This window comes from Manis javanica, chromosome 1 (genome assembly GCF_040802235.1).
Source record: "Manis javanica isolate MJ-LG chromosome 1, MJ_LKY, whole genome shotgun sequence".
Lineage (NCBI taxonomy): Eukaryota > Metazoa > Chordata > Mammalia > Pholidota > Manidae > Manis > Manis javanica.
In genome coordinates this window covers 201,520,184-201,546,519 of record NC_133156.1, presented here as the reverse complement: position 1 = coordinate 201,546,519, position 26,336 = coordinate 201,520,184, and the positions used below count along the sequence as shown (strand labels likewise).

Genomic DNA, 26,336 nt, shown 5'->3' with positions numbered 1-26,336 from the left:
AGCTTAGAGATTTTTGGGATATTGTTGGTAGGAACAATGAAATATCTTGACAAGATATGATTTGGTTATGTCAAATTTATACTATTCCTATCACTGTGGAAGTTAACTGATGGCAGTGTGATTTGGACTCAAAATTCCATGAGACACAACCTTAGAGAAATAATTTATAAAGTATCTAGAATTTGAGCACTAACCCTAAAAACAGGTGTATCTAAGGTACACCTATGACAGGTATATTTGAGATTATTCCTAGGAACCATAGAGGATAGAAATAATCATACGTTAAAAGTTGTTAATCTTGATGTTGGAATGAAAAAAAAATCAGGGAAGTGTCATGGCAGAAAAGAAGGAAGGTGGTAACATTCCAAAAAATAAAAAGGGATTAAAAGAGGGTAAGAATGATTAAACTCAGTTATAAAAGCATCCTGGATAAGGTAAGGAAGGAACTAATGTCATAATGCATTGAATGATTCCCAAATATTCAAATAGTAGTTGAAGGTTACCCAAGAGGATGTATAATCATCATCTTAACTGAGTTGCGTATTAGATTATGTTGGAAAATAACGGCAAACACCATTTCTGCAAATACTCATTCTTAGCATCTCTTGCATTAGTTTTCCCCTCCGCCCACCCACTCACATATGTGCCAGTGGTGGGGGGTCATGTGGCTATGTTTGGTTTCTATCTTGTGGTTGTTTAGCTGTGAATGTTCCTGTCTGCTTCCACCATTTCCTGTAGGTGAGTAGTCACTTACCAAGCAACTTGTAGAAAGGCCTGTTTTTAAAAGTATTTTCAGAATAGTTTGTGACACCCATGTTTTTTAAATATACAGTCTCACTGATTAGATCACCTCCCAAAATCAATGTCCTGAATTCTTGTATCCATCTGCTAGAGGGAATTATTCACTAAAATTTTTATTTCCTTTATCAAAACACTGGTGAAAGGAGAAAAGATAGTTTCCTTTTGTTTTACAAAAGTGTGTTATACCAAACTTTGAAATAAATATGGCAATAACATTAAAAATGAGTACAACAAATATTTCCATTACACAGCTTTATCTCCTGACAAGATTAAAACAGTTTGAATTTCACCTGATTTTTCAGGCAACAATTTATTTTCAAATAAAAATATATTTTCAAACACAAATTATTGCAGGGAGAAGAAATATACTTTCAAAAAAAGAATCCCAAGTACTTAGGTAATTGCTAAATCTAATGGCATTATTTTGGCTGAAAAGAAATGATTCATGATTTCCTGGGAGCATAGGAATTCACACGTTTTTCTTTACTTCTCCTGTATGAAATTTCCTTAGGATTCTGAGGTTTGCATTATGCCAAAAATGTGTTTAACATTAAAGGAGAAGCAGCAACATATTCAGAGCTACAAATTTCAGGATAATGTGATTAAATTACATGTATGGAGGGAGAATTGGCTCAAATAATCTGAGGTGTTGAAGTGAAAATTATCTAAAATGAAAGTAGCAATCAAAAAGTACTCCTACAGATCTTACTGTGATAGCACAAAACAGCAGGAAGATATCTGGGTGCATTTCTGGAGTATGGAATATTAGCCTTGGGTAACAGAAGAAACCAATTTTTGCTAAAACAAATGGACAATATACAAGAGGCACTCTTGCTGCCATGTAAACACAAACCAAATAATGCTTGAGATTGGGTATTTGAACTTTATCCTCTTGTTATATATCTAACTGAATGTAGATTTCAAAAAGCAGGCTCAAGTTGTTTGACACTTGCTGGAGTTAAATTTTTTTAGTTTAAATGGTTATTTAATGGTATAAAGCAAGCATTGTAGAACTAATTAGTATACTATAGAATGTAAAGCAGGAAATAACAAGATCCACAGATATAGTTCCTGTTTTACATTGGGCATTAATGTAGGCTTGCAAACAGTCCAGAAAATTTAGGATTTATGGGATGAAAATTTTTAAAAATGATAAGGATTTTAAAGCTCTGTGCAGGGCTTTGACCATTTGGCAGAAATGAATTTTGCTGACTAGAGATACTTTTTCTCATTTACAGGTGGAATTAGAGTTATTTAGAGTGAGATAACAAAGATCTAGTACCTTCACATCCTCTCTCAATCTGTCCATTGCAGAAAAGAGCATCTGAAATAAGGTCTGGAAGCCGTCCATTTAAATCAACTGATGCCAGGCAGCCTTGAAAGCCTTCCTTGGCATGGACGAGTTTTGGCAAGGATTTGTATGTTTCTTTTGCCACTCCTCCTATATATAAGTCACCTGTGGGAAGATAAAAGTTTTGGTCACAAAAGTAACTTATCATTGGCTTTAAACATGATAGGACAGGACAGTAAAATAGTGAAGCTTGTGTTTCATTAAATTAATAAAAATGTAAATTCATAATTAGATATTTTCCTAAAAGTACAGAACAGTGTAAGCTTTTGAATAATACAATAGCACAGAAATTTCTAGAAGCTGTTAACATAGAACTAAATTAGTTTGAACAGTGTGGCCAAGTGGAAGGAACATGGACCATGGAGTTGCATATCCCAGCGTTGAAACCTGAGCATGTTATTTACCAACTCTATGACCTTGAACTGGTTGTTTCTCCATCATTAGTAACCTCATTTCTAAAATGGAAACAATAAAAACCTGCCACATAGGGTTGTGTAAGGATTAAGTGTGATAAAATATAGGAAGCATCCATCAGAGTAAAAATATATAATAGACACCCAGTCAGTAGGTGTTGATACCAAACCTACCTTCTGCTTAGAAAACTCTTGAATCTTACAGCTATTTATAGAGGCTCAAAAATTTATCTCTAGTATCTAAAATTACCTTTTCTACCATGCTTAAGTAAGCCTATTAGCTTTGTTTGTACTATCTCATTCACTAACTCACTTCCACAATAGTCTGTATATACTTGCATACTACATCCTTCTTCAGGTATTTCTTTCTTAGGTAAAGTTATACCACTTTATGTTGCTCTGGGATCTGTTAGTTACTTACAATTATGTTTCTTCCGATTTTATGGCAGTTTTTAATGAAATACTTTGCTTTGCCATCTTCATGTCTGTAGGTGTGATATCTCCTGACTTTATGGGCCACTACTTAAAAACAGTGATTGCAATCCATGTTTGAGTCTGTTCCCTTTCCTATCACAGATTATCCACCATATCTGGATGGCACTGAGTAGATGTGATTAATTGACTCTTGTAAACAATGCAGAACATGAGGATGAACTCAGAATTCCATAATATATTGTTCCTGTTTATAAGTTCTGGTAACATATTCTATTTAGCTGCTTGCTTCTTTAACTTTTCATTGTCATTTGAATTTTCTCTCACATTAACCATTCCATCTAACTTTCATGCAACCTGATACCTTTCCCCATTATACCATAAAACTCCTGCATTCCTAATATTTATCTGGGTCCCTTTGTGTCACCTTCATGGAACTTGGGAGCAAGAACTGATACATATGCTGATGATCATGCTGTTTGCTCAGTCATGATAATTAAATTCCTGGTTTCTGACTGGGTAATCTTTCGTCTTCTGCCAGCATCCATGAAACAGTAATAAGCTAACCTATATGCTTGTAAGTAGTATAAAATCAAACCACAGATAAAATAATACTGAATTGTATTTATGGACAAATTGAGCTTGCTTAAAGACCTTTAACCATAAAAACTGAGAACTTAGACCCCTGACTTACTAACTGAAGCTCTACTTATGACACAGGATGCCATTGATCACGCATAATTTCCACCAAAGGCACTGAATGTGTTTACTTCCCCCACTTCTTATATAAAATAAAACATGTATTGACTACTAGCCATCATCTTTAATATTAGAGGACAGCATGTTTTTGCTCTGAGATATTATTTCTGAAATATTTGATTTTTCCCCTGTACATTTCCTTTTTCTCCTTAGTGTTTCCTCTCACTTAACTTTCAAACCATTGTGTTTTAGTTGCCTTAGGGAAAGGAAATGAATCAGAAACAAAGAATATAAAATTATCCTTCTGCATTTGAGTCTTAAAAGCCAAGATGCTTAGAGATAGGCAGAATATACAGGCAATGAGAAGAATAAAGTTTTCCTGCCCCTCATGTGGGCAAGCAAGAGAGAAATTGGAGAAGAAATGTGAATATAGTTGTGGGTGAATGTCAAAAAGACATAGGCTCTCATTTGAGGGCTGAGCCCTGGTGGATGTCAAAACCTCAGGTAGGTTTAGGGGAGTAACACTAATCTATATGCATTTCCTCAAGAGGACCCAGAGGCAGCAGTGAGATACTGGAGAAGAAATAACAGCACAGTAGATTCAGGCATACTGGGAATTCAGGCAGCCTCTAGAACTTTCCATATTCCACTGTGCTGTGGAAGCAAAAGAACAGTTTTTAGAGTTGCACAGAAGTAAGCAGAAAAAGACCGACCTGAAGGGGTCAAGTATACAAGAATGAAGATGCTGGATAGCAGTTCAGTGGGTATCTAGTTATGGATACAGAATATTTTGAGACCAGCTTCTGCATGATTTCTATCTCCCAAAAGACTGGTACTATGGAAGTGCTGCACCCTAAATAATTTAGACACAATCACAGGGAAGTAAGAGAACTAAAATTGCCTGAGATTATATTTTTATTAACTCAAAGGCTCAGAGCTCAAAATAGAAACCAAGGTGAGTTATAAAAAATAGAGAAAGATACCTTGCTTGAATATCTGAGATTGGGGCTGAGATTTATACTCTTACATGTCAAATATCACTGCAAAGAAATGCTCCCTACATTCATTTATTAAACTAAGTTTGTTAGGAGATTTTAGCTGTCTTCCAGGCCTAATGAAAATAGTATCACAGGACAGTGGGGAGTTAAATGAAGGATTCTTGGCACCACTTCAGGCTCTCAGATGTAGGACTTAGTACTGCAAGTTAAATATGGGATGCTACATATTTGATAGTCAATCTTCCTCTTTCTGATTGTAATATCCTGGGGGGAGAGAGACTGTCTTTACTTGTTCTAAATGCCCCGAAGGTGCCTAGTACTGAGCTATAAACACAGTGGGTACTCAATAAATACCAACAGCCACTTGATGCATTGAGGTTACAGTAGAAAATAATCAAGAAAGAATAGTGAGGCAACACATGGGAGAGGACTAATTCTAAAATGCACTTACTTCCATTCCTACTTCCTGCCACAATCCTGTTTTTTCCTACTAGCAAACTTATTTAGCTGAACAACTTTTTAAAACTTATTGAAGAGAAGTAGTAATTTTTCCCTTGTGCTATTAAAGAGCAGAAAATATTGATTCAAAAGTACAGGATACAAGCCTCAAACATACCAAGGTGGATGAGTTTGGATTTATAAGTAGGGGACTCATTTGTACTGAAGCTGCACTTAGCCCCACCACTTACTACCATCTTTATAAGCTCTGCACGTAGCAGCCGGTGGTCCAGACTTCCCCGGTGGGTACCATACAAAGAGAAAGAAGGAGACCCTTAAGTGGTCTGAGCCCTGTGTAGCATTACTAGCACTTTATCAAAGATGCAGTGCCTCCTTTGATCCTTGGGGTGATGGATAGAAAATGACCCATTAGTACTAATGGGATCTTGCAGGCAAAATCCTGAGCATGGAAAGGAGGACATCTTCTTAATGACCCTGTGTATGAATGGGAGCCAGGACGGCATCTAGTAAGAGCCAGTTCCCTACGACTTGAAAGCCAGCCTGTTACCCCTTCTTAAAGTTAGGAGGGGTTGGTTTGTCTTCATCTCCCTTAAGTAGCCCACATATCCACCTGACACAGCAACAATAGCATAAGGAATTTTCAGCAGATACAGAAAACATACATAAAGCCAGATAACCTCAAATGCATTAGAATGCTAAAAAAAAAATATCAAGAATATCCTTATCTTAAGCATGTGTGTGTGTATATACATATACAGATGTATACATCTACATATATATATATATAATATTATATAATGGTCTTCCTCTCAGGACTGTTATTTGTGGAATGATCTGAGGTGATAACCACAAACATCGATTCCCTAGGAGCTGGACATTAATAAGCAGGGAATAGTGCACAGGCTTTTTAGTCATATTTGGTTACAAACTCTGGCTCTGCCACTTACCAACTGCTTCAGTGTAGGCTTAAGTTATATAACTTTTTTAAGTGCCAGATTCTTCATCTGTAAAAGAGGTTAGTAATGCCTACCTTGCAAGGCTGTGAGGACTATGGAGAATATATGTAAGCACTGGGTGTAGAGCGTGCACTCAGTACATGACTGCTACTGGTGTGGCTGTGTTGGTATGTCTGGTGCACCTCATTCTCTGTTGATTGTACTGAGAGATACAGAAGAACAAGATGTCCAGCTTGTCCTCCCTGTTTTAGTATAAGTGACAAGGTGCCAAATTTACAAGTCTTATTTTACTTGATTTTGTTCACAATCATTTGTGCATTTGAAGTGTGCCTTGCAAGGTACACACTACACCATAAGTAGTTCAAGAGGCTCCTTTCACATAGCCAGTTTGAACCCCAGCAACCTCAAGCCTGGTAATGTAAATAGGGGAGTTATTTGAAAAATATCTTCGAAGTTGATATGAACAGATTAAGACACAATAATTCTCTGAAGCCTAAAGGCAGGTTGTAATGTTCAGGCTAAATGTGACTTAGAAAATCAGAGAACTACAAGGCTTTTATGGATTTTGATTGTATGGTGGAACATCATGGAGGGGTCGGAAGGTAGGGCTTGAGAGCCATACAGCAGAAAGCAGATAAATGAAGTGGTTCACAAAGTTTTCTTTTCTCTTACTTGAGGAGCATAAGGCAATTAGAGCGAGGACTCCAAGCTCTGCCTTACAGCAGCAGAATGCAAGTGTCAAAGTATAATTAGTTCTTTGACTCAGCTTTCCTGTTTATTCATATGTGTTTTTTGTGCCTCTTAGACATCTCACTTTCATTTTAATTAAAAAGAATATACTTAAAAAGGACAACTGCTTTGTAGATTTGGATGGCTAAAACACTAGGGAAACTCTAGGGATAGCTGAACCTCCCACAATCTCTTCGAAGCAGCATTAAAAAAAAATGAAGTAATGCACACTGCCTTACTTTCCTATTGGCTAGATTGGAAAAAGTGTAACTCTCGAGGCTTTGCTCTGAGGAATGGACCTTGGGCAACAAATCTGGGGACAACTTTCAATTCTTACTGTGACTGACTAAAAAAGTACATTCAGGCCGTGCTAGTTTCCTCAAGTTATTCTATATAGAAAGTACCCTCTTGCACTCCAGGAAACAAACTCCGCCCCCCAAATTTGTATCATCTTTCATTTTAATTTTTTTGTTTCCCAACCACAAATGGACATCTGCAGATCTTGGTCATATGCCTTAATACAGCTTTTCTATGGGAGACAAATCTAAGCTTTTTATAACAGGTGTGCCCTGTTAAACAGAAGGAAAAAAATCTCTAATCCCTGGGGAACAAACACATTTATTTATGTTTTATTCTGGGGAGAAAGCCAAATTCACTATTTCCTGTGATGGCCTAAATAAGTAATGTTAAGTTGCTGAATGCAAAAACATAGGAAGTCATTAATATTTCTCTAACACATTTGGGCTGAAGAGTTGACAAATGGAACTTGAACAGACCACACATGGGATTAAACAACCAACATTATCCAAGACCACATTTAAGTTCAGAGCACACCAAGTATTCAAAACTGATGTCTAAGTTGACAATTCAAATAGATACTTTGCTCTGAGATACAAGATGTGTGTCTGTAACAGATGACTCAGGTTAAGCTTAGAAACTCCACACTCAGTGGTCACCAGTTAGATTTATTCGTTATCCTTTAACTTCTATACTGCCTTAGTCTTCCTTGGTACATTAAAGATTTAATCCTAGAACCACTTGTTTTTATATCTGTAGGTAATACCATAAATCCTTATCTTTAGGCTTATCCTGGCTAAGTCCAGCCTAATATCAAACCATCACCTTTTTTCCCACATTGGGAAATTACTTCTAGATTATTCCTGTCTTATACCAAGCATATTTCTAGTCTCCTGCCACCCAAATTGAAATTTCAAAATCATTTTTTAATCTCCTTCTCTATTTCCCACCTTATATTCAAATTATTGCCAAGAACTGATGACTCAACTTTACAAATACTTCTGACATCTTATCCCTCCATTTTCACTTCCTTTGGCAGTTCTTGTCCACCACTGCTCTTGTGCACCTTCTTGTAATAACCCGTTAACTGGTGTCCCCACTTCCATGCATCCTCCTCATCAATACTGTATCAGTCTCCCCATTGGGTTCTGATTTCTTCAATACTGTCAGCTGTCTTCTAAATAAAACCTAAGGCTTAGCAATGTTCAAGATGTTGAAACAGCCTCCCTTAGAAACTATTTCTAAACTTTAAACAACATTTCTCCAGTGGGTTTGCCATGTAGAGAATTAAGGTAACATCAATCGTCTCCCTATATCCTAATTTTTAGTCAAAGTGCATTTTTTCATCATTTTTGCAATACTGCATATGAATGCTGCTTCATCATTCTGAACAGAACACATTAGTTTCATCATGAATGCCTTTCTTCTTCCAATGTTCCATTTCAAAATCTTATCCAGTTTTGGGGACTCAATTCAAACTCACTTTGTTAATATAGTCCAGTCATAGCCAAGAATGACCTTTGGAACCCCAGAACATTTTTAACCTCTTTTCTAACAATTGCCATATTTATTTCCCACTTCTTTGTGTGGATATCTTATCTTCCCACTATTTTATAAATTCCTTGAAAAAATGGTTATGAGCTAAGCATCTTTACATCTAATTTTCACTAAGTGGGCACTCAATTATTTGTTGAATTCATTGAATCAAGGGAGGAATTAGCAGATGGCATACTAATAATCATCTAAACAGTAAGGACACAGTGAACGTTTTATGGATACAGCATACATATTCGCCCCCTGGTTCCCTCCACCTGAGAAATAATCAAGTTAATTGTAGGGAATTTTTCTTCTACTCATCCCTTTCTTGAACAGAGAGGCAAAACCATACAGCTCAGCAAGATAATTCAGTTCAGTGGCATTTTTTTTCCATTCTGATAGAGTAATTCATGACCAATTTTAACTGACATATTGGATCTGTAGAGAGAGGCAAAGATAAAAGAACAGAAACAGTTTAGGGTATCAATGTGAGATAAAGAGAACTCTTCATGAGTATCCTTCTGCAGTTAAAATAACTGCCAACATCTCTGTGGGGAATTAAATTTCAGCCTCTCCTGGCTCTCTGCCTCATTTGGGGTCTGGCCATTGTGTGATTCTCTGGGCTGTCCCATATACAAATAGGACCGAACTCACGTGGCTTCCACAGGTCCACTTCACACTATGGACACTACACTATTTCTCCAGACTGTTCTACTCTGTCACCCTGTTACCATCACAAAGACGTGCATTTACCATATGTGCCCACAGTACAGAAGCAAGCTAACCATGGACCCCTGGTGCTCTGCCCCAGCAAATCCTTATCTGCACTTCCTAGGGGTCTGCAGATGACTCACTCCTTCTAGCCTTTGCAACATCATGTCCCAACTCCTGGGATTGGTCTTTCTGTTCTGCTGCCACAACTTCTTAGCTTCGTGCCAGCTACAGGTATTCCTGTTCCTACAGCAGGCTGGCTCCCACATCCAACAGTGTATTGTTTTCACTAAAAAGAGTTTGAATTTCATAAAAATTACCGAGGCAACTGAATTTAGATGTACAGAGCCCTGAATGAGAATATGGCTCCTCACTGCTTTGAATCCTTTACCAAATACCTGCACATGTATTGTTTCATTTGGTTTTGGTCTGATGAGCTATTAAAGGAATAAAGGTTACTACGGACACATGTCAGATGAAGACACCATGGTTCAAGGCTATAAAGTCAGAAAATGGCAGGGTCTCATTCCAAGCTCATGTGTCTTGAAACTGATAATTTTCATTTAACATATATTAGCTTATCAATTGTATACTCCAAGGGACAAGTGGCCAATTTGTACAGTTCTACTACTACAAAGTATAGGAATGTTTTGGGGTATGTTGGCCAGCTGAGAAGAGCAATAATAACGAATGTCAGCAGGAGCGCAAGCGTACTAACACAGGGTCCTGGGACCGCAGGAGTCTCCTCGAATGCTGAGTAACCTTATATGAAGACAAGGCCAATTTGCTTCTGTAACCATAAACATTAGGTACAGAAATTAGGACAAGTAGGTAGAATTCTTACGACTCCCAAATTTGATTTTTAGATATGGCCACTACTTTTTTTTTTTAATTTGACCACTACTTTTTATATTGCTTCTCACAAAGCTATAAGGAGGACTTGCATTCATCTGTGGCTCAACCCAATGCTGTGTGCTGTGTGTGAACAGGGGGAGATTCCTATAGCATTTGAATTCAGACCTTAATGTTTTCCTGTAGCAAGTCTTGAGAGGTGATACTGACATTATGTTTATGGATTGGATAGAAAATGCTTTCAACGTTCTGAAATTTCTTTTTCTAGCTGGTACTTTTAATGTAAAATTGCCCAAAGAAGGAGAATTTTTTTTAGAAGTATGGTTGTAAACTTTACATGGCCAAATTGTTTGTGTGTTTGGCCAACAGACTCTGAGGGAAAGCTGGTGGGCATTTTAAATGGGAAATAATAAAGCGAAATCACTACAGAGGTATGCATGGCACTCTGTCTTCTTTTAAACCCGCCCTATGCCAGGGACACTGCAGATGCGGCCAAGTTCAGGCATACAAATTCATGCCAAGTTAACTTCATCTTACGGCTTTGTAAATTTACCTTTAGGTAAAAACAGAGTTCAAATATTTTCATTATTTTTCCTTCCTCCCCATCCAAGTGACAGTTTAGATACCTGAGACATCCTTTAGCAGCAGACAATCCTGTCACCATTTCATGTTTCATTTTCCACTCACGGTGTGTTGCTCACTGGGGTCGCACATGGCTTGCAGGGGGCCACAATCTCACCAATATCATCACACCTTAAACATGCACAGCACCTCAGTCTGAATGGTGCTTTGCTATCTCTCATTCTAGTTGATCCTCATACCAACTCTTTACGAGAGGCAGGAAGTTGTTATTATCCCCACCTGACAGGTGAGCAAACTGCCCTTCTGAAAAGGTAAGTTACGTGCCCAAGGCAATACAACCAGTACAAGGAGAGTAACACTGGGAGCCTCTGACTCACAGGCTGCCTCTTTTCCCACTGTACCACACTGACTCCAATTTTTTACTAAAAACCTCAGTGACAGGAATAGAACAGGTGGAGGAGTTTAGAAATGACTGTTCTGGAAATTAACAGATTTATAAGTAGGAGACCAGTGAGAAGCCCTGCACAAACCCATTATCTCTCCTGAAATTTTGAGTAGCTCTATATAACAGTTTGGCTTTCTTTTTCAAAATAACTTTCCTTATTTCAAAGACATTTTCTTTTCCTATTTCAAAATAAAGGAACATTTATTTTGAGTGGGGAAGATCTAGTGGTGTGCAGGGTATGAAAGAATAGCTCTTCCCCATAATAAGGGTTTGTTTAATGCAGGTCAATAAATGGCACCTGCTCTCAACTTAGATATACAGGATAAAAGAGGGTAAAGCCACCAGTGGTTTTCGGGATAGTCTGAAAGGACAATATAATACAAAGCACACAAAACCCTACAGAAATGTTCAAAAAGCTTCTAAAATATATGAGCTTCATAGAGTCAAATAAAGCTTTTACTTTTTTCTTAAATCCCTGAACTTTTCTATTTTTTTGTTTGATTCTTCCCAAAGTTGGAGTATTCTCAATCAGGATATCAAATTGTGCTGAAATGCCAAATCCCTTAGGGCATGTCTTCAAACACTATGATATTCCAATATTTAAATTATTATTAAAGAGAAATGCAAATACTTAACAGGAATGGTCAAAACACAGGGCAGGGGAGGTATGGGGCACCTTCCCTAAGGGCTAGGGAAATGGAAGGCTTCAACAACTGAGTGGTCTAGCAAACAGCCTCCTGGTACAAACTGAAGACTGATGGATAAGTCAATCCTCAATCTTCTCACCAAGTACTAAATTTTCCTGGGCCTGGTTTTAAACATATATAAATGCAAATGTACAGAATACATATGAAGGACACAGAGCAATTAAAATTCTTGGCTGCTCTGCGAGAAGACTTCAGGAGCTAATGAAATACAGCCAATATATAGGTTCCATGCAAGTCATAGGATGGAAAGAGCATGTGGAAAGTACAAGTAGAAATACCCAGTTCTCTGCAATTACCAGAAGTGAAATTTTTAGCACTGCACAGTGTAGTGATGCAGGAATTTGAAAATCTAAATTTTATATTGAGGAAGGAATATTTTGTTTATTACGACATTTATCTGAAGATTAAATCAAGTGTTATCTTTCATTCTAGATATTCAGAAGGGATCTTTTCTAATATGGTGACAAATAAAGATAGGTAGTATTTACATAGTTCTGTAGACTGAATTCAAATTCTATTTCTAGGCAACTCATGTAGCCTTTCTGAGTCTCCATTTCTCATCTTAATGTGGGAGTACAACATCTAACTGCAAAGATTAAGAGACCATATCTGTGATTTATAATATAAAAACTGAAGTTCTGACTGAAGTGCCAATACAGCAGATAAGATAATGTGATGTGACCCAGATGCAAAATTTACAAAGGAAATAATAACATACTGGTTTTTAGCCCTTGAACTCCTCAGGTACATCAAGGGAATAAATACTAGTAATAGTAGTTAAGAATTGGAAAGAAAGATGTCTAAGAATATTTTTTTTTGAGATAGCTCCACATGGGAAGTTTGCACTACTGGCCCGGAAGGGGGACTACTTCTAGCCCCAAGCCCAGTGAGAAGGCTCTCGGGTCTCCCGGAGAACTTGCTTTGTGTTTCCTGCAGTTGGGGATACAGAACTGGTCCCTGATGTACTGAGAAAGCTTCAAACAGCCTGCGGCAGAATAGATATGAGAGCACTGGGAATGTGCTGCACCTCCAGGGCTGAGGAGGCAAATTGTGGGCAGACATGGGCCGCACGTGCAATGAGAAGGGGCTGGAAGGACCGCCTGGAAATGGCAGACCCAGCAGTAAGCGCATGCCCCCCTCCACAGGCTGAAGCCACGAAGGCCTGGCAGAGAAGCCTTGGATAAACCCAGGAAAGCACCATGAGAGGAGGAATGAGCTGGAGGCTCTGCCAGAATGAGTCCAAATGTCAGCTGTTATCCCCAGCCAATGAGTTACGAGTGGAAAACAGTGGGAAGGGAGTGAGTGAACGTGACCCTTCCATGGCCCACGATGGGTCAAAGCAAGCTACAGTCCTAATTTTCAATTTTGGTTAATAACTTAGATTGATTATTAAAAAAAAATTCCAGTTAAGATTATGTTTTAAAATGTGAACATATCATAGAATTGTCTTAAAAGCAAGCCCAACATTTCTCCTAAGCTGGTATATGTTACAAATACCTCTCTATATGATGGCTTGAAGTAAAAAATAATATTGTAGTTGATTATATTTGAAGAATATTCTAATTTAATGATTTCACCTATAAGACTTTAACAGAGTGCCTGGCTTACAGGTGAAATAAATGAAATTTATTGGTACTCAATAAATGACATTATTTGAGTTACTAATCCTGACAATAATGAAAGTAGTTCACCATAATACAGCTCTGAATAGAGAACAAAGATCCAGGCCAGAGACGATGTCTCTCACAAAGACAGTTTTGCATGCTACCCTTTTTCTGTGTATGACTCAAACTTGTGTTCCACTGAAAGTACAAACCGTTGTGTCACAGACCATCAGACTTCTCTAAATAGATGGAACCATGCATGATAAATTCATAAATGACAAAGGTCTAATGTGTCACAGATATAGTACATTAGTACAAGGCTGGAAGAAGTCTTTTTTCCAGTCCCCGAACTCCAAGGAGAAACCAGTGGTGGGAGGTCTACGCAGTGTGCATTCTAGGAGACTAGGGAGTGGAGCAGGAGAGGGAGGAGGGAACCTAGTACTGCCCGGCTGGGAATGTTAAGGCCATGTCTATGATCCGGGGGATACCGGGCTGGGTCCGTGTAGGACCAGCACCTGTCATATCCAGGTGAACCTTAAATGTCTTGCCTCCTTATGAACCCTTGCATGTCACCGGTTGATCTTGTGTACACTGAGAATGAAACAAGATCCCATGTGTGAAATATTTATAATAATGCATGGGATGTGCTAAGCTCTCAGTAATGGTTAAAATAAATAATTATTATTTTATATTACTCTCATTACTGTTCAGGTATGATGTTTGACCTCCCTAAACCTCACCTTAGTTTTGTCATCTGTAACATGGGACTAAGAACAGCAACCTCAACAGTTTGTCATGAAAATTAAACATATATGTGAATCTCTTAGCTAATGCTCAGTAAAGGGCAGATAAGGATGAAGGTGACAGTGAGGTACCCTGACTAGGGACACACATAAAATATATGGTAGAGAGGCTATTTCAGCTCAGTCTGGCCCAAAGCCTGTGTCCTTAATTACAATGCTATATTGCTTGAAAATATATATGACAATTAATTCCAAGGGCCAAGAAAGGGTCCCTTTCAAGAGCAGACACAGAAAACCATATTCATGTGGTCACAGAAAGCCTCACTGACCCCGTGTGGTCTGAAGTAGTGCTGGAAATAGCCCCCAGTGTGAAAACCATGGGTCAACAGCAGCCATGTCATTAAAAATGTGCATTCCTACATGAGTAAAGATAGCGGACTTGGCTTTAAAGCATCTCTACAGTAGGAGGAGTGACTTTATACCAAGTCCACACAACTTCCTAGTTCTTTCCAATTTTGACCCATGGCTCAAGAGGAATTGTTCAGGTTCAGGAGTAGAAGCTAGTTTTCCTCTGGGTCATGGTAAAAGAGGACAGAAGTCACATTACTACTAAACCCTAACAAAATGGAACAAGTACTGGAACATAATAATTATATTAAATTAACTAAATTTTGGGGGATATTTAATGAGTAATTGTAACATTACCCAGATGTCATCTGGGGCCTCTCTGTCCTTTATAAAGATCTAAAGAAACCTGGTTTGAGTCTTTCTAATTCCACAGAGGATAAAAATCTAGCATTCTCCTTTCCCCAGTATTTACTGCAAAATCTAGTGAGTCTCTTATTTCTGCTCCTGGCTTTTGTGCCCCATGTGTTTCCTGTGGCTCCAGATCAACAGTCTCTAGCTCCACTCACAGAATAATTTTGTTCACCAAAGCAATTATGAGTTCAGTCATCTGAAACTTTGGTGTAATGTAATACCTGGTTTTCTGTTATCTTGATGAATGTGGCTCCTATCCCTAACCCCTGCTCTAGAGCAAGGCAAACCCATTCCCTTGATTTTAGACCCCCACAAAACCCCTTCCCCTGATTCTACTTAAGTCAGTCGGAATGGGTTCACATTTCTTGTACTCCAAAGACCTTTGTCTAATTCTCCTTCAGAAAAAGAGAAGGTCTGAGAACCATGAAAACTGAAGACCTAAGTCCCTCTTGACTGAGACAAATGTTGCCAAGCTTGCTTTCCAGAAGGCTCTGACATAGGTAGCTCTTGACTGAGAAGCTTAACTTCTAAGAAGACAGCTCAGCTTCACTCCTGGCATTCCCAGAGGCGTGGCTATGAGGATGCTGAGGTCATGCGAGCAGTACCCTGGACCTGCAGAATCCAGGCTGAGCACCTGCAGAGCTTTCTTCTCTACCGCATGAATGTCACCAGCTTTAAGAACCCAGTGTTGAGGTGAGCAAAGCCAGCACCAGGGCCTTAAGCACGTATATCCCCTGCACCAGTGTAACTGCAAATGTGAAGGGTTGGGTTATTTAAAGTTGCACCAGAGATAAAAGCCGATAGGAAAACCAAACACTACTCGTCTCCATTATAAGCCTGTGGCCTAACATAAAGTCCTCTGTAGTAAGCCCATAGAAGGTCTCAGATTTCTTTTTCAGCATGTTCCTCCAGGCTGTCATAGCAGTCGGTTGTTGATATAGGCAATAAAACTGGTTTTCCCTGGTCTACTGTAAAAAGTGTTAAGCTGACAACTTGAAGACTAGATCTAGAACATTATCTGCCTGGCTGATGCTAGTCCCTCCCTCCTGAGCTCATTTTTCTCATCTTTATAAGGAATGGGTCAGATCAGATTATCTCCAAGGTCACTTTGAGCTTTCAGTTCCTATGCTCCTAATGGTGGGAAGAGAAATTTCAAATAGAATTGGAGGGAATTGAACAAAATGAAACATGGAAAAACTATGCCCAATATAGAAGAGATTCCAAAACAAGTACAATGAGTGAAGGAATTATAAAAAAGAAACAAAACAGAGTTGTTGGTAGGTAATAAAGGACTTAAACTCTGCTGCAGTCATATGAGTTGGTCCAAGGATTAGAGGGGAGCAGAAGGAAGAAGCCCCAAGCCAAATGTTAGCCAGCAGGTCCAAGACAGCGGGGCATGGGAAAGAAATGATGTCTCACCACGAGTAGGGGGTGAGAGTGGGACTGAAACAAACTGACCGAGGCATTTTAGTAAACAGATCAGATTGAGACTGATTTCTGCAAAGGCTGGGAATCAATGGAGATGTCAAAAGAGAAACAATAGTTTCATATTTCTAATGTCTTGCAATTTTTGTGTGGGAAAGAACAACAAAAATGTCTTATTTTTATATATTCAGGTAACTGTCTCTGTTCTGTACTGTAACAATGACCTCTAATGTGGTCTCTTTCCTGAGTTTCAGCCCATCCTCTACACTGAAGCCAAAGTTATGATTCTAAAGTATGCCATGAATCCCTCTCCCTTGCTTAAAATGCCTCAACTTCCCTTCCCCACCTCCTGGCAGGACACTCAGGGACTTCCTGAATAGGCAAATTACCCTGCTTCCTTTTGAGAAGATACAGAGAGCCTTCCAGCCCACAGCCCCCTTCCCAGGGATATTCTGTTAAGTTCACGTTTTACATCATGCAAGTCGAACCTCTGTGTTCACAGCTACTGGTCCTTAGGAAGTGAGCCTGTCCAGAAGCAGCAGGGAAAAGCCCATGGAGTTGCATTCTAGACAGGTCCACTCCCTATATTAGAGCATGTCTTTTGGGGAATTTGAAAGTGAGATGAAGAGGAGAGGAGACAGAAGTGGAAATGCACACAGAAACAAAAGGCACAGGGAGAAGCCGTGAGGCAGAAACCTAGAAGCCAGCAAGCACAGAAGAGAGGAGGGAGAAGTGGGGGTAGAAGGTAAAGAGAGGGTAATGGAGCAGTGAATTAGGGGAGCAGTGGATATTCCTACCCAAGGGAACACCTAAGAGGGTTGCTCTTGAGATCGCAGTATCACTATTAGAACAAAATTTATTCTGCGTGGCCTTATTGTTCAGCAGCTTAAAGGATTTCCTGTCTCTTTTATTTCCTAATGGATCCTTAAAATAATCTCCCATTAATTGAAATAATGTGAGTAAATCTTGGTTCCTTAAAAAAAAAATTCTACTCAAGATAGCCTAATCGACAGAACAGGAGCATGACTCCTTTTTCAATGTTTCAATGCCCTCTCCTTTTAAGGCTATACTCAGACTCTTCTGAAAAATCTTATTTGAGTAAATTATTTGGGCTAGGCAAGTGGGCTATCAGATTTCTTAAGGTCTGAATATACAGTGTGCACATCTTTAAACATGATCAGGACTTTTGAATCACTAAAGTATCACAGCAATGATTTATCAAATAGCAACAGTAAAGGGTAGGAAAAGGGTGGGTTGGAAATACCCTGAACTGTGAAGTACTATTTATCACGAAATCTTTGCAGAGAGATTGATTGAATTTGAGAGGAAAGCCCTGGGTGGGTTGTCTCTGATGAGGGGACCTTTTACTGATGTGGTAGCAGGATAAGCAATAGCAGGTGGTGGCTTTCAAGGTGAGATTTAAGAAGGGGGGTGGGCAAGGTTAAGGAGCAGATAACGGTCCTGGTGATAAGAAGGGAAGAGACAAAAGAAGACAGAGGGTTAGTTCCTCAAAGCCCTTGGGGGCAGAAGAGGGGGAACAAATGTAGTCCGACATAGATGTGGCATATAAATAACTTACTTGTAGGCAGTTTTGCTCAGTGGCCACCTGAGGGCACTCTATCTTATGCCTGTAGGAATTTTTAATTTTTCCACCATCAAGTAAATCCTCCTCCATTTGCTGAAGGATGAACTTAAATAATGTCTTAAAGAAGGGTTCCCATGGAAGATGGTGGCCAAGGATAATCTTTTCTATCTTTGTTCTTGAACTAGATTAATGAGTGAGCAAATCTGACTTCAATTCAAATCCCTGGGTATTGCAAGGGTTAAATAAAATAATCTCATTTAAATCAATTTAGTGTTTAGTAGGAGGTCAATACATATTAGCTCTTTCCCATATGCACACATATACAAACATACAAATTTGCCACATATGAGAACAGGAGAAGGACCAGGAGGAGGAAGGACACCAACCCTTTATCTCTAAAGGGGCAGGACTCAGAAGTTCCACAGCTGCGCTGGGAAATCATGGCAGAGAGCAAATTTACGCTGTTCTTTTCATTGCATGTTGCGGCTTGTACACAATAGCCAGAGGGAATGGAATACACACAGCTGGGAAATAAAGATGAAAGCAAAACTGTATCAGCAGGGAGAGACACACAGTCCCCCGAGAACTCGGCAGTGTCACAAAAGATAATTTGAACAAGGTCACCTGCACGGAATTCCACCTCTCAAGAAAGATCGTTAGACTCCTGCTCATTTCTGACCGTCTCCACTGGAGTCAAGGTGGAGAATGGGATAAGCCATTCCTAAGCTTGCAAATTCCTACACTAACTTCTTGTCTATATAATGAAACCGAGCCACAGACAAAAGCACAATTATAGAGGCCAACTGGAATTTCAAATCGCTGAGAAAACAAAGAAATTCTGCTTCCAGCTCAAGCGGAGCGTGTTCAGCTTTTCCGTCCGCCTGAGTCCAGTTCGTCAGGTTTTGTGGCCTTATGCTGCCCTCTAGTGTCCCTTTAAGAAATGGTAACATGAAAAGTAGAATGAGTCAGACTATCCCAAAGCAATCAATGTCACTTTGGCTCAAGACTGGTGAAACAAAACAATACAGAAGTAAAACTCTAAAATATAATCAAAACCAGGATTTGTACCAAAATTCAAAAGTGAGTTAAATTTGGCCTCAACAGGGACACACTTTCAGGGCTCTAAACACACAGCATCTAGGTTAGTGAGTGCTCTTTAAAGATACACTTGTTTTCTACATTACTCTCAAAGATTACTGCTGTAGTCTGAGTGAAGTGGGGTCCAGTTATCTGCATTTCATGAGCCCCACCATACGGCTCTGATGTAGTTAACCTCACTCTGAGAATAACTGAAGATTGCGGCAGTGAATTTAAGCACAGTGTAGTGTATGTATGATAATTTTCTTTAATTCTGTAAGGGCAAAATATACACAAAAGAAAACCATTCACCAAAACAGGGCATCTTTCATTCTTCCTGCATTCGGAGTGGCTGAATCCTACATGACTAGCGTGCAAAGCAAACAACACTGTTCAGTTCAGAGTGAAGAGTTCCTGTAGACATTCTCCTGTATGAATAAGCCCCCCTAATTCCAGTGGGTGTCGGGGGGCGGGGGGAGGAGACAAAGTGCCTAGCTGCTCTTTCTCATCCTGCAGATACCCCTTAAACATACCTTACTCTCAAACTCTTCCTGGGGCTGCCAAATTGGTTTCAGAGCCCTAATGGGGCTCTGGGACATGCTGCTTTTCTTTGCCCCATAAATGCTCCCTCAAAATGCATCTTCTCCTTGGAACAGATAATTTTTCATTGTAGGAACCCTTCCGCCCTCTCCAAAACCATGCTTGCTGCTCTCAGCACAGAGGGCGCAGTAAATATTCACCAGCCAACCAATGCCTCTTGCCACGCACACCAGGTGGTGATGATTGAAGCCCCTGTGACCACGCCCTCTCCTCACGTTTGCTCTAATGGAGGACACGTGGAAAGAGGGTTTTTTTTTTTTTAGGGTTTTTGTTGCCATTGGATCACAGATCCAATTAATAAGCCTGCAGCTTTGGTTTTTAATTTTTAACTTTTGATTTTAGTAATTTTCACTTTTGGGCATGATCTGATAAGTCTGTACATACGTAGACTTCTTTAGGTAAAGGGGTGTGCATAAAATGAAAGTTCCTGTGGGCAGGATTCTCACCTGGCCCTGGTTGGCTAGTTTACTACACATGTGTGGGCAATATGTTGTTATTGACTCTATATAAAGAGCACCACCCAGTGCTCTGGGCACTATATGGTGGCAGGGCTGCAAGGCTGCAGGAGAGCAGAGCAGAGGCCGGAGGCCGGGAGGATGGCTGTGTGGGATGGCTGTGCAGAGAAGCCCAGAGGACGTCTGTGTGGGACCGCTGTGCGGGCAGAGAGGCCTAGAGGCAGAGACCGTCTTGCTGCATGCAGACTCACTCTGAGTGGATGGGATTTTAGTGATTGGCTTGCCACCGTTGGAATAAAGTTGGGTATAACCCTTTCGCCCCAAGAATGTTCTACTGCCATTCGTTTGGTCACACTGAATCCATAGTGAACTTGCCTGGGGCTGAAACCCATTGGCAAGACAAGGGGAATAGTTATTACTATAGAATCTATTTACCTGGGAAATTTACATCAAATTCAAATTTTTTTAACATAAATGCACTCAGCCAGATTTCAATACCTAGCATCTTAATATTATATAAAATGCTATTTTCAACTCATAATTTTTGTAATACACACAAAGCCTTTCTTATATTCAGAATGAGACACTCGATGTTTTAATCAAAAGCAGCTCTGAGAGTTTCTTGGATTTGTAAAGTTCCCCTCTACCAGCAGAAAGAATCCTATCCATGACCTCCTATTACCCTCACTGCAACTTTTTAATGAACAATAAGCAAATAATTACTTCTCAGGAGACAGTGTCCTGAAGGTGCAGTGTGACAGAAACCACAGCCCAGCCCTGCTTCTCTGTCACCCTTGGTGTGTATGTCTGTGCATGCCAAATACTTCACCAACCACAATTGCTTTTTTTCCAGCCCTTTTAGCCTCTTTCTCAATATCTGTAATTTCTAGTAAAGTGCCTTTATGCTTTACTGAGGTCTCTCCCACACAGACAGGATGCTGCTTTGCTTTAGCTCTGCAGGCTGGCATGGCCAACACACTCAATGTCACCGTCTCTCCTTTTCCCTTGAAAATTACCACCTAACCCCAGTGTGCGAGTCAGGTGTCCTCACAGAATGAGAATGGAAAAGGCACTCCATTCACTTCAGTCAGAGAAAGAGAGACAGACTTAGCCTGTAAGACTGCATTTCTTTTAAATTTCATTTTGCTTATTCACCTAAGCTATTAGATTTGTGGGCACAAACAGGATCTCTTTGAAGTTAACAAGAGGTCCACTCTGAAAGAAGGCAGGCAGCCATTCCCACACATTTTATGTGTTGGACAAATATAGTTCCAGAACTGTAAATATATTCTGCAATTATACAAAGTTAAACATTTTTCTATCTTTTTTTACTGTATTTAGAAGGAGCATTTTTCTCTAGAAAACATTCTGTAAGACTTTCTCTTTCCAGTTCCCTACCTACCCCCAGCTTTTACCTTTTGAATCAAAGGGTATGATCCCATCAATATAAATGAACAGCTCTTCCCAAGCAAAAATGTGGCCAAAATGAACCATTCCTGCAGGACATGGAATGCATCAGGATACAGCAAAACGAGCAACAGAGCAGGTGCGTGTCAGAGTTGGGGTTATGTTCAGTCCACCACTGAGGTTGTTTTATCTGGGGCCAGTCATTCAAAGCTCAGATTTTCTACATTCACAATAAATGCCGATACTACCTGTCCAATGCTTGTTGTAATGTTAAATGAAGTGGGATATATGCATATGTTCTCAGTGAATCACAAAGGCCCATATAAATAAAAACATCCACTATTTTCTCCTATTACTGACATGTTTTCTAAGCATTTTGTCTTGCTCACTTGAGAAATCAAGAATCATTAAAGAAGGAAAAGTCTCTTAAGACTTTCTTAGCAGCTGGTGAAAGAAGCATTCTCATGGTGTCTGTTGGGGGCAAGAAGCATTCTCATGGTGTCTGTTGGGGGCAGGTTAGGGAGGATTCACTGCTGAAGACACAGGGTAAAGTCAGGCTCACTCGCCTGTTGGTCAGAGGATCTGTAGGTATCTCGGAAACCTGATCAAGGAAAGAAAATGAATAAGTTCTAAGAAAATCCTTAGATATCAGGTTATCTTGACTCCAAATCTATTGAAAACTGCTGGGACTAAAGAAATTTGCAACACCTACTTTTCTTTGTAATATCAACACGATGAATATGTTTTGCTCACTCTTTAAATTTTAATCCTCCATGCATTCTTAGGTGTTGCATTTTTTTTGAGTTCTTAAAAATAGATATGTTTTTGCCACATTAAAAGGGGAACAGAGTTTGAGTGTTGCACTATTAATTATGTGCTGGAAACAAAATTCTGGTCAGACTTTGCAGAAGGTACATACACGCATGCAAATACACCCCCCACCCCCAAGATAAAGGACTTTTCGCATGAGTGGAGACCATAAAGGTTTGTGCCTACTACTCTGATTCTGTGTGTACTTACTCTTGAGGTCCAAATTCCTCGCTCCTGCAGTGATTTGTGTTGTGATTTTTGTGTCGATCTTTACAGTGTGGAGATTGCTGGTGTCCCTTGATATCATTACGTTGTGCCACTGATTGTCATTGAGAGGTTTATTTGAGCTCCCTTTGATGAGATTAGCACCATTTCCCAAATCAAACACATAATGTAAGTACCTAGGAAAAAAGGAAAGGTGGAAAAGTGCTGTCACTTTTTGAATTTTTGATGGAATCAAACTAGATATTAGAAATGGAGATATTTTATTCAGGTTGCTAGAAGTCTTGAGAGAGTTGCATTTAAGTTCAGCTGAAAGACAGTACGAAACACTACTTGGCTTCAGCAAGGATTATTATTCATCATTTTCAATACAGGAAACAGTGACAATGATTTTTTTAAAATAGACTATATTCCACTCTATGACCTTGGAAGGCAGCTATACTTCACTACTCATTCCCTGCTCCCACCACCTTCCTCATCTTCTGCCGACCACCCAGAACTGGCCGTCTTCACTTCTTGCCGCACTCTCCCTCCATCTTGAACGCCTGTTCTGTATGGAAATGTGCACTCATCCTTCAGGACTCGGCTCAGACATCCTCTCCTTGCCTCATACGTTTTCCTATTTTCCCTAAAGACTCTCCTGGATCTTTGCACATAAATGCCTGGTACATCATTAAGCACATTGAAAATGTACAATAATATTCAGTGAATGAATGAATACCCAAATCAATGAAAAGACACCAAATTTTCATCACAGTGTCAAGGATATTTCCCAAATTCTTCAAGGAATTCTGAGATAGAATTCAGCTTGAGTTAAATGGGATTTTATGGAATTGAAGTAATCTGATTACTTGAATTAGCTTTTAAACTCAGCACAAATTAGCCTACACAATTGTAGATATTTTTTTTTCTAGAATTATAGTGTACATAGGAAATCCATACTTGAAATGTAGGATTCATGGAATGCTTACCAAAATTAGGTACTCAACATTATTTTTACTTCATATATGTAAAGGTAGGCATAAAAGACTCTACTGAATTTCGACTAACTTCATAAGATACATAAGTGATTTGAACAAGTACATTATTTGCACCCACCCCCGACTGCCTGTCATTTTATAAGCCAATGTATATTTTTAGGCATTGAGGTCTGTTTTTGTTAAGTTTTACTTGTCGTTGAAGTGACATACACTCACCCTTTAACTAACTCCACCACGATGAAGTCATTTCCATCCCCACTGTTATACAGAATTAGTCCATCTAGGGATGTTGTTTTAAACTGGAAGAAAAGATGCATAGAAGTGTAGGCTTGCAATGTGGCTAAGGCAACATAGCTCGATTTGGTCTTGAAGGTGACAGGGTCTGCTATGATGTTCCTGAAGCCAAATCTGGCATTAAGCTCGCAGTAATCTATGTCACCATTTTTACACAAGTCAATGTATGCCATTCCATTAAATGTCAGGCTCTGCAGGTGTCCAATGAAGTTGGAGGGGACGGAAGACAGGTACCGCCGTTCTGTGATGATTCCAGTCTCTATGTTATGAAACTCCAGCCTTGTGTGATCACCTGCCATTTGACCTAAACGGGAACACAGTATGTTATTATTTTCTGGATCTGAGGCACTTTCGACTTTCGACTTCCATAACAATATCACATTTTAAAATACAAAGATCCAAGTATCTCCTTGATATTCCAAAACATGGAAGTGATGTTAAAGGGTGAGGCTGGACAATTAATAACACTTTCTTAGGTCAGATTTTAGTCTCTGTCCAAATTTTAGTATTCACCAAAATCATCCTCTTTAGCCAACATTACAGAATTTTTTAAAAGTAGAAGAAAGCAAGCAAAGAATCAAGAAAGGAAGGAAGAACGGGTAAGAGGGAGGGAGAGAAAGGAAAGGGAAGGAAGGAAGGGAGAGGGACAAATTAAGGTCAGCAAGAATCCTAAATCATCCTGCCTTCATGGTTGGGTGATGTTTTTCTTTATAAATAATGTTCTTCATAAAAAAAATATGACTGTATATTTTCCTATACCCACTAGAAATAATGAAGAGCTGATTACTATTCTTCCAATAACGAACATGAAAGTGTGTTTGAAGTTTAATATGTACTTTACTCCTTCTCTTTTCTGTGCGGAGTAACTCCTGTCGTCTCCCCTAGAATTGGCCTACCAGCCATGTTGGACTCCCTGTGGATCCCTTCTCTCCTTGCACTTACATTTTGGATACTTAAGTCGAGCACTATACCAAATTCAAGACACGTGCAATTTTGAGAGTACAAGTGATATTAGCCCACATTACCACAAGATGTAATCCTGAGACACGCTGATGTGAAGTTTGTTTGTATATCTACTTAGTGATTCACTTTTCAAATCAGCCCCCATGCCTTCCTCTCAAATTTCTCAGTCAACCCCACTAAAAGCCAGCCTTTACCTCTTTACCTTCAGAGTAATAATTTTATCTGCCTCCAAGGTTGAAGGCAACATAAATGAAGATGTGTACTTGTTTTTAATGTACAACATAAATATTCATACTGCTAGTGATTCCTTCCCAGCATCCTGCTCTAGGTCTAATTAAACTGTCATTCATTTTCTTCTGAAACCTAAAAGGTCATTTAAATTGTAACCAAGGTCTTCCAGGTGCTAACATCACTATTCAATTTGGCATAATTGGAATATTTTATCGAGCTTACCCTATCCTACCATCTATGATATGAATGAAAATATTAATTAGAGCCAATCCCAGTATGAGCTCCTGAGAAAATGTACTGAGCCTGCTTCCCAGATGTAATGAAGACTGAACACCCACCTACATGGGGCCCCTCCAGTCAGTTTGACAGGTTTCCATTTCTTTAGGCAAGACAGTAAAATAGTAGATGACATTTTTAAGGAAATGCTGTAAATAAGATAAAAAAGCGTACTTTTTACTGTGCAAGAAAAAATTGTCTACATTCTTAATTGACTTTGATGCTTATAAATGTATTGCTTTAAAAATGTAAAAAACTGTCTTCTAAGCTGTACTTAACTCTATTTAATTTTCATACCTCTTTACTAGTCCTTGATCCTGGTAACAACAGTCCTGCCTTCCCTTGACATGTTGTCTCTATAGCCATTAGTATGTTCTGATTCCATCTCTGCAAATCTTTTTTTTAATACAAAAAATACCACTGTAAATAATTGTCTCTCCTCCATGCTGCTCCTCACTATGCCTCTTTCTTCTCTACCAGATGCAAAAATACCATTAAATCCCTAGCAGTTCCAGTTTCTGATATGACATAATTTCTCTCTCCTTCTTCATTCTTTTGTTCAATAACCTTAATACTACTCCATGGGGAACTACCTCTCTGATAGCAAATAAAATTGGTCTTTAATATTTTTCAAGTATAAATCTCAAGGGACACCAGTGACATTCAATTAACAGGTTATATAGAATGAAGAATAAGAAAACCTAAAAAGACTCAACTCACTTGGGCTTTTCTATCTCCTTGTGCTGATTTTATCATTATCATTATATTAAAATCTGAGTTTTAACTCAGTGAAACCACCCCAACCCTGAAACTGTCATGTTTCTTCTTAAAAGCTCTATTAATGAGCCAACCAATAATAAACAAATACCCAGAAACATGTTTCTAATACTTGAAATTAAATAATACCACAAATTGTCAAGTTCCTGGCAGTTCTGAA

At 39.1% G+C, this 26,336-nt stretch overlaps 1 protein-coding gene across 22 annotated transcripts in view; it reads right to left on the bottom strand.

Moving 5' to 3' along the window:
- NRXN1 (neurexin 1) overlaps window positions 1–26,336 on the bottom strand; it is a 1,077,010-nt gene that overhangs the window by 522,722 nt on the left and 527,952 nt on the right. For all 22 annotated transcript variants that reach the window (XM_073213327.1, XM_073213337.1, XM_073213308.1 and 19 more), the window contains 3 exons: window positions 23,852–24,233; window positions 22,644–22,834; window positions 2,084–2,257 (listed from right to left, as the gene is read on the bottom strand). In XM_073213327.1, the coding sequence (XP_073069428.1) occupies window positions 2,084–2,257; window positions 22,644–22,834; window positions 23,852–24,233 (747 nt within the window). The remainder of the gene's footprint in view (window positions 1–2,083; window positions 2,258–22,643; window positions 22,835–23,851; window positions 24,234–26,336) is intronic.